The following is a 12,962-nucleotide window of genomic DNA, read 5'->3' as shown; positions in this document are numbered from 1 at the left end:
GTACAGGTATTCAAGTTGTGGGAGTGACCCAGTTCTGCCAAATGAAAACAAATTGATTATACTGTGTTTGTTAGCATTGGACGCTGGTGAACACCTCTTCCATAACCACTGTATACAGTATTTTGCATAATGCAACTTGTTATTCTGTTTGTGTGTGTGTACGTATGGGTAGATAGATAAATAAATGAAGGATATAACTATCTAGGCTAGGGGACTGTCAAGAGATCGAGGTGGCTGAGTGAATGTTGTGAGAAGTGCATGACCAGGGATTTGGCACCCCGTTTTAACATGACCTGCATTTGGATTGACTCTATCAGATGTGATTGTTTGAAGCTGCAGAATGTGGTGAAAGTTTTTTGGTGTATCAGATAAAACCAGGTTTCTGGGGGCTTGAATGATTGGTAAATGGAAGTGTGGTCCATTGGATTGGTCAAAATTGGTCTGTCTGGACATTGCTACTCCTCACTCTGGCCAAGGGTGGGAAAGGAGGTCCGGATGATGATGATGGTAATATAACTATCTATATCTATATCTTTCAATCTATCTATCTATAATTGAGTGTGATGTTATCCTTAGGTCACACTCAGTGACCTCATCCCAGGTCTTTTTTTGGTCTTCCTTTTACAACCCTTCCCCTAGTGTTAATGTTAGGAATAGTGTTGCAAGAGGTTGCCTGATGAAGACCTGGGACAAGGTCTTTGAATGTGACTTCAGGTATAAGAGACTGAATAGGGAGGCTGCCAGAGATCGATAAAACATTAGCAGAGGTTGCATAGATCACAAACTTGTATTAATGTACCAGAAGCCAAAATAAACTGGTAAGGAAAAGATGATAGGGAACCTTCTTAACTGATATGGACATAGATCCTTGTAGGTTTAACCCATTGGCTATTGCAAATTTCTGTGGTCATAATAAAGTTGTCTGCTATAAGCTGGAATAAATTTGTTTTATCTTCAAACTAAAATGTTTGTGATAAGCACAGTTTTTAACATTTATGGTGCCTTAGATTTTATCTTGAGCATACTGTAATATTCAAGTGTTAGCAGAAATCAAAAGCAGGATAAGAATTTCACAGCCAAAGGATTAAGTGTATTGTAAGCCGTCCTTCTTAGTAATCTTTTTAATGGTCTGTTTAATTCTTAAGTTTGGTAAATTTCAGAATGACCAACTTATCCTATTGCTAACTGGAGAGCTGATACTGGAGAGCTGATATGTTGCTTACCCTAATTTGTAGAAGTGGAACTCCTCATTGTAGACCAGGGATGTGATCCAAAATATCACAAGCATAATTATAAATGACCCTGTAATAGTAGTAGTAGATGTAGTTGTTGCTGTATCCCCAGGTTCATTGAAATGTGAACCCTAGGCTGAAGTTGTTGTCGTCCTACGGTCCACCATCTTCCTTGTGGAAATAGGGAAGAAACTGAGGGATGTTTGTATAACCAGGTAATGGAGCCACCCATTTATATTGGTGCCACCATGTGAAAGTTGTTGCTCTCCAGCATCTTGAGCCAGGACATTGGGGGAAGCATTAAATCAGCTTTATAGGTAGAAGTGAAACTAATAACCAGTTTTTCTTTCATGTAATGTGGATAGATGAGTAAAGAAAAGTATAAGTGGGACTAACTGTGTGTAAGTGTATTGTGCACTTGTAAGCTGACCACTAAATCCTGTTCTGTTATGAGTTAAAGGAACCTTCAAATGAATATTGTTAAGCCCCCTGCAAGGAATTCAGTACAGTATAATACCATACAACTGCGAGCTAATTATTAGCATCATCGTCATCATCCAGATTCCCTCCACCATGCTTATGTAGCCCCATCAGTAGGTGGAGGAAGACTGCCAGGTTGATGATGATGATTTTTATGACAGATCAGTGGTGTCTGTTTTAACAAAATTCTGTCTATCTATCTATCTATAGCCCGACACCCTAATCCCACAAAGGGTGGCCGCAGACAAAACGCCTCCAAGTCGCTGTGTCACCCACCATTTGACTACCCTCCCCCCAACTCACCCCCCTCCTCCCTCATATACCTCTCAACTCCATCCCTCCGCCTCATCCTCAGTCTACCCCTCCCTCTCCCTCCCTCCACCTCACCTACATACACCCTCTTAGTCAGTCGTTCATTCTCCATTCTCTCCACATGTCCAAACCACCTCAGTGTATTTCTCCTAATCTTCTCAGCCACATCCACATCCACCCCACAACGTTCCTTCACTTCTTCATTCGTCAGCCTGTCCCTCCATGTCACTCCACATGCTCCTCTCAAGTAACTCATTTCCACTGCTCTCAGTCTTGTCAGATTTCCCCTGCTGCAGCCTTGGATCAAACTTGGGCCCATGTACAGTAGAATACATAAGTTCCATTACCACACTTGACCACATTGCACTGAACTTTCCCACTAACATAGATAACACTTCATATGAATAAGATACATTGTTTGATTCTTTTCAGGGCAAACATTGTATACTGGATGTTAGTGGCAATGCTATCAAGCGGCTGCAGGTTGCACAGCTGTACCCCATTGCCATTTTTATCAAGCCAAAGTCTGCAGAACAAATCATGTGAGTTTACATAGAGTAGGATATTGTATAGTATAGATGACAATGTAGAATTGATGTCTGTGAACTTGTAAAGACAAATAATTTGAAAAGTTATGAAATATACTATAGTTTGTTTTAGAAACCAAACTGCCTTTGGCCCGGGGAGGATTTACCAGAGAATGAAATGTCACCACGAACTTGGCAATTAAGTACAGTGTTAGCATTTGTAGGCAGTTCAGTCACAGGCAGTCAAAACCTAAGCTTAACATCTTGCTATTTAATGTTTTACAATACATCCAACTTTCTAAATTATCCTTTTTCCTGCAATTGTTTGGAGTTTGGAGGAAATTATCTAGTTTTCTTTCTTGGTTAAGATTCCAGCCCGCAGAAAACCTCGTGGTACCATGGCCATATCGGGTAGAGGAATTATTTAAGCAGGAACATTGCGTCATTTTACCTGATTGATACAAACAGAATCTTTGCAGTCAGGTTCTGAGTTTTGTGAAGCTGTTAGCTGTACCATATAAATAAGGGTAAAGTTCTGGGCTGTGAGAAGTGTTGATTTATTGTGTGATGTGCTTGCCATGGGAGATACTTGAATCAGTTGAAGACTGCAGTAATAGATTGTTCATCAATCCATCCATCTAACCCAGTGTTTCCCCATGAGGAGCGTAGGAGCCTGGGGCTAGGCAAGTTGGTCATGACATTCAAGATGAGAGTGACCAGCCTCACTCATCCCTGAGTGGCATAGCTTGAATAATAAACCCCAACCACCCCAAGGATATAAACCTGCGCAGGCTTAATCCAATTGGAGTGCCTTAATTGCCCGCTAATCACCAGGCGCCATAATTTGGATAAAAGGCTATCACCCACCATAGTTAATGGTTTCCTGGTGTACAGGAAACCATTTGGCTTGTCACTCAGTGTAGAGTCACCTGTAGACACAAGGAAGAATAGAGAGTTCATATCTAGGAAATCTCAAGTAACTCTTAAAAGCTGTTGATGTTCTTCTGTCAATGTAGGTTCAGTATCCAAGGAGATAGCGTCTAATAATGAAAGGTTGTGATGAATGTAAACATGTTTGTGATTTGTTATGTTAAGCTGTCCATCATCCTTGTGGTGAGGAGAGTTTCGTAGTGAATGCCTTCTTTAATACCTAACATACAGTTAGTGCATAAGCATAAAATAAACATATGTGTATTGATCTTGAAATGGTATGCGTAATATTCAGATGGGGCTATAGCCTTCAAACTGTACTTTATACATCAGAAGAAGAATATCTGGGGAAAAAAAAAAATTCTCTTATTGCTGTCAGTACTGTTTTAAAAATTACTTTTAATAGCTTTTAATCAGTGGTTTCAGTTAGCCTACCTTCCTTTATGACCATTAATAAATACTGTAGTTCCTAAAGTATGATGCATAGTATTAACTTTTCTGATCCCTGTGAATAGGGAAATTACCTTTTTTTTTTTTTTTTTTTTTTTTTTTTAAGTTGTCAGTAATATACAGGTATTAGAGAAGTTTATATGCTAAAAAGTGATATATAGTTGCTACTTTTGCTTAAGTGCTACATTTTCTTAAGCCCCTTCAGCTGTGGTTAACTGTGATGTCAGTTCTTAGCTAGTCAGAGCTCAACTACCCTCCTCACACACTTGTAGGGTCACAGAGAAATGATGCCATCTTACAGGTCTTTTTTATTTTTACATTGCCTGTAATTATTTTTACACTGCATGTAACCGAATGCTTTATTGTATCATAGTTAGCTGAACTCTAAAGAAACTTTTGATTACATGTAACAATGTGGAGAATTGCAAAACAGGCATGTATCCTGTAGTTTAATATCATTTCAGTTATATGTTTATAATCCTCCATCTTTTGTGATTTCTCTTTCCATGTTAGAGAACACTTTAAGGAATTGTTGAACATAGAGAATGAAAGTAATGCGAGTATAAGTGTCTGGGGAATGCCTGAGAGAAGGAGGGAGGTGATTAGACAGGAAGAAATCAGTAGGATAGAAGTTGTGGAAGCAATGAAGAAAGTCAAATTGGGGAAAGCCCCAAGAATTGATGGAGTATATGGTGAAATGCTGAAGCATGGGGGAGAGATAGTAGTAGGATGGATGTGGAAGATGTGCAGATTGTCCTGGGAGGAAGGTAGAGTCCCAGAGGATTGGAAGTCAGGTATAATTATTCCCTTGTACAAAGGAAAAGGGGAAAAAGAAGTGTGTGGCAATCATAGGGGCATTTGTCTTCTTAGTGTATTAGGAAAAAGTGTATGGTAGGGTACTTACTGACAGAGTTAGGGAAATAACAGAAGAATTAGTTGGAGAGGAACAGGGAGGCTTTAGAAAGGGAAGAGGTTGTGTAGATCAGATATTCATTCTTAGTGATTTAGTGGAAAAGTTTCTAGAGAAGGGAAAGAAGTTGTATGCGGCCTTCATGGATTTGGAGAAAGCATATGACAGGGTGGATAGACAAAGATCGTGGAAAGTATTAAGAATATATGGAGTAGAAGGGAAGTTGTTGAATGCTGTGAAGATTATGTACAGTAAAAGTCCTATTATTTGGCAGCTGATTATTCGGTAGATCTGACATTTCGGCAGTTTTGAGAAATAGTCCTATTTACGAAAATCTTTGATTGTTCGGCAGATGTCCGGAATCATCTCGGCAGTCCTGGAAGTGTTATCTGTGACTTGTAGGCCTAATGTTTCATTACACTTCTGTATGTTCACTATTTTCTACATTTTTTCAGATTCAGGTATAGTACTGTATTGATTACAATATTGGACAGTATCATACAGTACAGTAACCACCCCCACGAAATTAGCGAGGGTTACGTTCCAAGCCCCGTCGCTAATTCTTGAAATTCGTTCATTCTTGACGCCTTCCTGAAAATGACACTTACCGGTAATTGCATAGCTTATGACCCAGTTATACTGTAATGCATTACTCATAAATAAATGTTGCTTGTTAAATCATTTTCCCCATTGTTTTAAGCTGTACGGCTGTGACAGCTCTAGTATTTTTATTCCTCAGCATAATGGTGGAAGGGACTGTCCCGTTTAACTAAATCTAACTTAACTGATTTTATCTGTACCTAATAATTCAACCAAACCTAACCTAAGCTAAAGTCAGAAAAATTCTTAAAAATAACTTGGAGGAATATGAATTGCTAAGGTCTTTTTGATGAAAGTTAAACGTACATTTAGCGCTCATTCTTTTGTTCGTTTTTGTGTTTAATATGAAAGAGAGAGTATTGATGCAAACAGTAATATATCCCATTAACTCCTTAATAACCTCCGGCATTGAACAACCCTTTACAAGTACCGATGTCAGTGATGTCAGGTTAGTGTGAGCTATAAAGAAAATTGAACAATTGTGGGGAGGGAACGAATGTCACTGGTATGTTTACACGACTCTACGCTACGATTCGAACCAGTCAGTCAGTCAGTTAATCTCAGATGTTTTCACCCATTTGGTAAATGCACCGTAACTTTATCAATTTTTCCGTGACTCTTAGCGAATCGTAGCATGGGTTTAGGAAGCTAAATAACACATTACTAGGTGAGCCAGACGATTATCTTCACATCTTTAAGAAAAATAAATTGATTTATTCCTTCCATTTTCTTACAGATGTGAAGATAATCATTTGGCGGCACACCTAGCAATGTGTTATTTAGCTTCCTAAACCCATGCTATGATTCACGGGGGAAATTACATAGTTACGGTGCATTTACCAAATGGGCGAAAACATCTGAGATTAACCGACCCCCTGACTGCTTGGAATTGTAGCGTAGAGTCGTGTAAACATACCAGTGACCTTCGTTCACAGTTTTTTCATAGCTCACTAACTCGACATCGTTGACATCGGTACTGTAAAGGGTTGTTCAATGCCGGAGGTTATTAAGGGGTTAATGGAATGCATTACTGTATGCATCAATACTCTCCCTTTCGCATGTAAACAAAAAAACGAACAAAAGAATGAGTGCTAAATGTACGTTTAACTTTCATCAGAAAGGCCGTACCAATTCATTTTCCATCACTTATTTTATGTAATTTTCCGACTATTTTATTTTGTGTTTGGAAAAAGTACTGTACTGTATACAGTACTCACTCCAAACATATTTGTAATAATATAAGTCATGATGAGTTCACCCATACAAGTGATGTACTTAGCTGGTAGGTAATAATTATTCTGTATCATTTCGGCCATCCAGGAAGTGTTATCTGACTACTTGAAGGCCTGCTGTGTCATTACACTTGTATATGTTCACTAATTTATATATATATATTTCAGATTCAGGTATAGTACTGTATTGATTGCAGTATTGTACAGTATACAGTACTCTCTCCAAACACAGTTGTAATACCATAAGTGGTGATGACAGTGTTCACCAATATATTTAAGGTACTGAGTGGGTAGTTTTTTTTATTATTCGGCAAATCCAATTTCTCGGCATCATCCCGGTCCCATAGATGCCGAATAATAGGACTTTTACTGTATGATGGTGCTAAGGCTGCAGTAGGTGTGGATGGTGAACTGAGTGAATTTTTCTCTTTGAAGGTTGGGTTGAAACAGGGATGTGTCATGTCTCCATGGTTGTTCAGTCTGTACATGGATGGGGTAATAAAAGAGATACAAGGTAGCAGGGGCATACCTAGAGATTTGGGGGCCCAGGGGGCTAGGTTCTTTGCGGGGCCCTCTTCCTGGAGGGGGGCCCCGCAAAGAACCTAGCCCATCCTAATTCTCAAAACTTATCTAATATCTCAGCCGGGATTGTCGGGGTGATAAATATATATATTTTTAAATATTAATAAAAAAGCTTATAAATTTTTAGGGCTTTTTGTGGCCCCCTCTCAATTGGGGGCCTGGGGGGCAGTTTCAAACATGCCCCCCTCCCCCCCCTCAGATACGCCACTGCAAGGTAGGGCAGTGGATGTTGGAGTGGTCCTAGTGAGAGAGGGTAGTGTTTGGAAACTCCCTGTACCGTTGTTTGCAGATGATACTGTGTTGTTTAGTGAAGACGAAGGGGAGCTGCAAGGCTTGGTGGATGAGTTTAGGAGAGTGTGTAAGAAACGGAATCTAAAGGTGAATGTAGGGAAGAGCAAAGTGATGGTATTTGAGAGAGGGGAAGTCAGTGAATGTACAGTGAGGTTGGATGGTGAGGAAATGGAAAACGTGAGTACATTTAAGTACTTGGGGAGTGTGATGAGGAAGGATGGAAGTTTGGAGGGTGAAGTGCTTGAAAGGGTACAACAGGGAAGATTGGTTGCTGGTTCCTTGAAAGCAGTGATAAAAAACAGGGAAGTGAGCATGGAAGTGAAAAAGTTACCACACGACAGTATTGTGATACCAACTCTAACGTATGGAAGTGAAGCTTGGATGTTGTTGGAAGGACACAAGTCAAGAGTGAGAGCAGTGGAAATGAGTTATTGAAGAGGAGTCTTTGGAGTCACATGGAGAGACAGGCTGACAAATGAGGATATAAAGGAGCGTTGTGATGTGGATGTGACAGGAAGCGTTAGGAGGAACACATTGAGGTGGTTTGGCCATGTGGAGAGGATGGAGGGTGAGAGACTGACGAGGAGAGTATATGTGAGTGAGGTGGAGGGAGGGAGAGGGAGGGGGAGGCTTAGGATGAGATGGAAGGATGGAATGGAGAGGTATATAAGAGAGGGGAGTGTGAGTTGGGAGCAGGGCAGTGAAATGGTGGGGGACAGGGCGATGTGGAGGCGATTTGTTTGTGGCCATCCCGTATGGGATTAAGGCGTCTGGCAATAGATAGATAGATCTTTCCATGTTTTGTGGATGCAGCCTTACTTCATCCTTAGGGGAGTTAAAAAGATCAGGATGACGATGATAGTTGTAATGGTTATTGTTTTATATAGATATATATATGTATATATATATATACTCGTATTTTGCTCTTTCAGGGAATGGAATAAACGAATGACGGAGGAGCAGGCGAAGAAGACATATGACCGAGCACTGAAAGTGGAGGGAGACTTTGGGGAGTACTTCACTGCAATTGTGACTGGTGACACCCCAGAGGAGGTGTATGCAAGGGTCAAGGACCTTATTCATCAGCACTCCAGCCCCAAAATCTGGGTTGCATGCAAGGATAAGTTATAAGATTGGTATATCCCTTATGGGCATCTGTATTGAAATTCCTATGTTAAATTGTTACTTTACATGGGATAAATCGTTAAGGATATCTCAATTAAGGGTTATCTGTTTCAATTTATCACTGTGCTGGAGGGAAAACAGCTGATACTAGCAGTAATTTACCAGACTCTGATGCACTTTCTTATGACGGCAATACAAAGGTAACTTATCAGGTAGGCATCCCATAAAGGCACAAGGTGAATTCTTTGACATCCTTTAGCTTGTTTTCCTCCCATTGACGATACAGACTATTTTAAAATCAACCTTGAGATATTCTCTTAGCATACTTCGGTATATTTATTTATTCCATTAAACTGTTATGCCTTTAGCTGGACCATGGAGAGAACTGTACAGTATTTTGAATTGTGCAGATGTGGTAACCAGTGGTTGTTATTAATTACCCAACAAATAGTTTCTAAGTCCTGAACCATTTTAACTTTTTCTGGTGGTTCCAATAATTGCACCTGTGTGACTGGATCTGCAACATATTGCAAGAATATTGAATGCAGATATGTACTGTAGATCATAAGGCAGAGTGGTTATGGTTATAATGATTACTGTATGTAATTCTCAGTTGCTTTTCAGTGTTTCCAACAAATTTTTATTTGATGTGCAAAAAATAACCAGATATTTAAAGTGAAAGAGGTGAAAAATATAAATTTACGGTTACTGAAATCGTTGTATTATGGCATTGAGCAACCAGCCCCTTTTTGTAAATTCCCCATACTTAATGTTAGAAAGACAATTAGTATAATGTAAAAAGTAAATCAGACAGTGAGTTTGATTAGCATCTAAAACATGCCTGAATACAGTATGTTTGTAAAATGCAAGACTAATTCTGCCTTGTTTAGCACTGTATATCCAGTCACTGGTGTATGTAAGAGGGAGGAACAATTAGCAGATGCAGTGTACAGTATATTCAAGTATGTGATCAAAGGCAGACATGGATAGTAGAACAGTTGACAATATTATGAAGACAAGTTCTTGATGATGAGTACAGTACTTGACATAATCAGTTTTGTGATGCACTCCGACGAAAGCAAAGCATGCTTCATGTCGATTAATTAAGCCAGGTTGCCCACCACATGAATGGGCATACTTTCCTCATGCTGGATTAGTCTCAGGAGTTGATAGATTGCGTATGAGGTTGGGTGGAGATGCCAAAGGTGTGATGAGCAGCTTTTTAATCCAAGGAGGTTATGAGCAAAATTCACAATATTCTTCATTAAGAGTGTGTGTGTCAACTTTGTAAAAATAATTCTTGGATGTAAAACTGCAGGTGAAGTCACTGGTGTGGATGGTGTAATCTCATACCATGTTTAGAACTAGTACTATAGGCCACATCCAGCAATGATAAGGATGCTGATTCCAGTTGTTTTATCTGCCTGCATGTGGAAGACTGAAAGAATAACAAAGTGATAGGGAAAGAAGCAACAGCCTCAGCAACAGATATTATCATTCATGGATGGTGACTTAGTCTTAACTTCATGATTCTCCCCTAATTGTTCTTGTATGATTGTCAGGATTAATATAAAGGGAAACTTCACCAGTTTGAGAATATTCACCAGTGTCCTTTACAGGTACGTACTTACATAAGTGTGGGTCATGTAAAATAAAATCTTAAAAGAGTGAGGAATCACTCAATGATGTACCACAAAAAGATGTATAATGTGTACATGATTTCCTATGAAGTGATTAGCAGATCACTCTTTGTTACACAAACTGTTTTCCTGTCATAGTATGGATGAAATGTTGATAGTTTTTTAAGGTTGTCCTTGTGTCTCATATTTAAAGCATAAAAGCAGTTTACTGAGCATATGTTAAGCCTGGAACCAAGGTGATACAGGAAAATCCAAGATGCTAATTTAGTTGGTCTGAAATGCATCTTGACAGAAGGTTCCAGATCCTTCTAGAGAGAGCAAAGTTTTGTAGAAGTCTCAGTGATTTGCTGCCATTATATAATTTGCATCCAAAATTTCTATAATTTGCTTCCAAAATTTTTATTAACATTCATTAGAAGTTTTCTAAATATCTGATATATATTATTGAAAGGTTTACCTTAATATACCAGTATAGCTAATGGGAAAATGAATCTTGTCTGATACATTAAGAATTGAGCAGTTTTGGTTTTATGACTAAATATTGTAATACTTTTATCATTTTATAGTGGATTTTTAATTTTTTCCTATCATAATTTTCTCTTACATGTATGATGTGACTGGTTCTCTCCTTAAAAAAAATAGATTGTTGTAAACAAGATGTGAAACTTGGAGAGATATCAAATGTGTTACAATGACTTCTCTTTGCTCTCGTTATTATTTATGTATCAAACAATATGCTAACATATGTACACGTTGGTATATGCTGCAACTTAGAAAGAAATAATATGATGATGTCGTTGTTACAAGTGAGTTTTACAAATTATTGTTAACATATTTTGTCATTGACCTATTTATCTGTACTCCCCTTTCATTTTCTTAGTTAACTTCACGCGGTGGGGTTATGGTGCCATCTTTACATTGTTGTTGTGTTGGTATAAGCATTGCATTGTGTTCGTACTAGTAGGTGTAAATATGTAGTTACTATGTAGCCAGAGAATAATGCAGTGCAAGCGTAATGGAACAGAAAATTTTATTTGTGTACAATTGTAGCATCATAATTCGTGAGATGTACAGTATGTTAATTTATTTCAGTTATGAGATCCTCCGGACATTTGGTAGGCATTTTATCATGGAGGAGTTGCCAGTGTGTTGGGCCTTATAGCTGTATGTAGTAGGTATCTCTCTCTCTCTCTCATTTTCTCAACGAAGCTGTATATACAGTACAGTAAATATATATTTGTTGATGTTTAAAGGATACATTACAGATTTACAGTCATTCACATCCACTTCACTTCCATGAATTGAGTTACAGTACTGACATATTCTGTGGATGATCACTACATATGGCAGTAAGCTGAATTTCACTTACAGAACATCATGATTAATTTTTAATTCTTTATTTATTATCATACTTTTTAAAAATACATAAGGACATTTGCTATACAGAACCTACCACCCAAGTTTGAAGAAGTTGAATCATGCTCTGTACTTAATATTCCCTCCCTGTATTTCCCTCTCAGCAGGAAAATAAGTCATGGTAACCACTTTGAATACTGGAACATTGCATCTTTAATTCTCTGCCTTATATGACTCAAAGTTTATTAGAATCATCGGGCAGAAGTTGCAATCTAATATACTATAGAAGTAGCTGTGTGTGTGTATTTTGGGCAGCCAAAACTACACGTACAAATCACACCAAAATTGGCACAAAAATCGCAAAAAATTCGCTGATGTGAAAAAACTTGGTCCCAACACGATTGAAAAACTTTACCATGTTTAATGAGCAATCAAAGTTTGACCAAAAAATGCTGCTCCCAGTGTGTGTGCATGAAATTAGGGTTGCATTCACCATAGAATTTTTTATGGCTTTAATATACTATAGCAGTAGCCCTGTGTGTGTGTGTGTGTGTGTGTGTGTGTGTGTGTATTTTGGCACAAAAATCACAAAATATTTGCTGATGTGAAAAAACATGGTCCCATCACGATTGACAAACTTTTACTATATTTAATGAGCAATCAAATTTTGACCCAAAAACGCCGCTTCCGTCGCCCGGTCAGTTGCCACAGCCAGCTGGTTAATATCACGGACTTGCATGCGGACAACTTGGGTTCCATTCACGAAGCTGCAGATAGATAACACAATCATTTGGTTAGCTGCAAAAAATCCAAGTGACAACGTTAGACAAGAACAGCTCATAAATTGACCATCATGGGCCCTTCCACGTCGCCTTGATGGCCGATAGTGACAACGTTAGACTAGAACAGCACATAAACGTGACTCGGATTACCTGAAATGATCGCAATGCGCTTGCGAAGTGCAAGGAAACAAGTGAGAAGCATGAGGAAATGAGTGCGAAGCACGAGAAAGTGAGCACGCAGAGCAAGAGCCCTCTGCAGCAGCAAGTGTGAGAGGGCCCGAAGGTCCCACAAGCACTTGTAGAGTACTAGAGTTGTGCTGACCATGAGAGGGTTGATGGTGATAAAATCAATGCTCAGGCATCTTTGATGAACTTTCAGTTGAATAAAATTGTCTGGCAGTGGGTGGAATAGCCTGCTAAATTTGTCTTGGCCTTGGGAGAGTTGATTGCTGTCACTTTTTGATTAACCCCTAACTGCCAGGTGTCGGTTGGAACTGTCAAAAAATTGGTGGT

General features: G+C 38.9%; 1 protein-coding gene across 1 annotated transcript in view; it reads left to right on the top strand.

The window, feature by feature from the left end:
- The window catches only part of LOC145413195 (disks large homolog 4-like), a 136,849-nt gene extending 127,583 nt beyond the window's left edge, over positions 1–9,266 (top strand). Inside the window, exons 16-17 of the mRNA XM_080282920.1 lie at positions 2,457–2,566; positions 8,479–9,266. Of these exons, the coding sequence (XP_080139046.1) occupies positions 2,457–2,566; positions 8,479–8,677 (309 nt within the window). The 3' untranslated portion in view covers positions 8,678–9,266. The remainder of the gene's footprint in view (positions 1–2,456; positions 2,567–8,478) is intronic.
- The last annotated feature ends 3,696 nt before the right edge of the window (positions 9,267–12,962 follow it).

Source organism: Coenobita brevimanus, chromosome 95 (assembly GCF_032717465.1).
Source record: "Coenobita brevimanus isolate Jiangsu-jjx chromosome 95, ASM3271746v2, whole genome shotgun sequence".
Taxonomy (NCBI): domain Eukaryota; kingdom Metazoa; phylum Arthropoda; class Malacostraca; order Decapoda; family Coenobitidae; genus Coenobita; species Coenobita brevimanus.
Note: the sequence above shows the minus strand (reverse complement) of the source record. Positions and strands in the feature narration are given on the sequence as shown.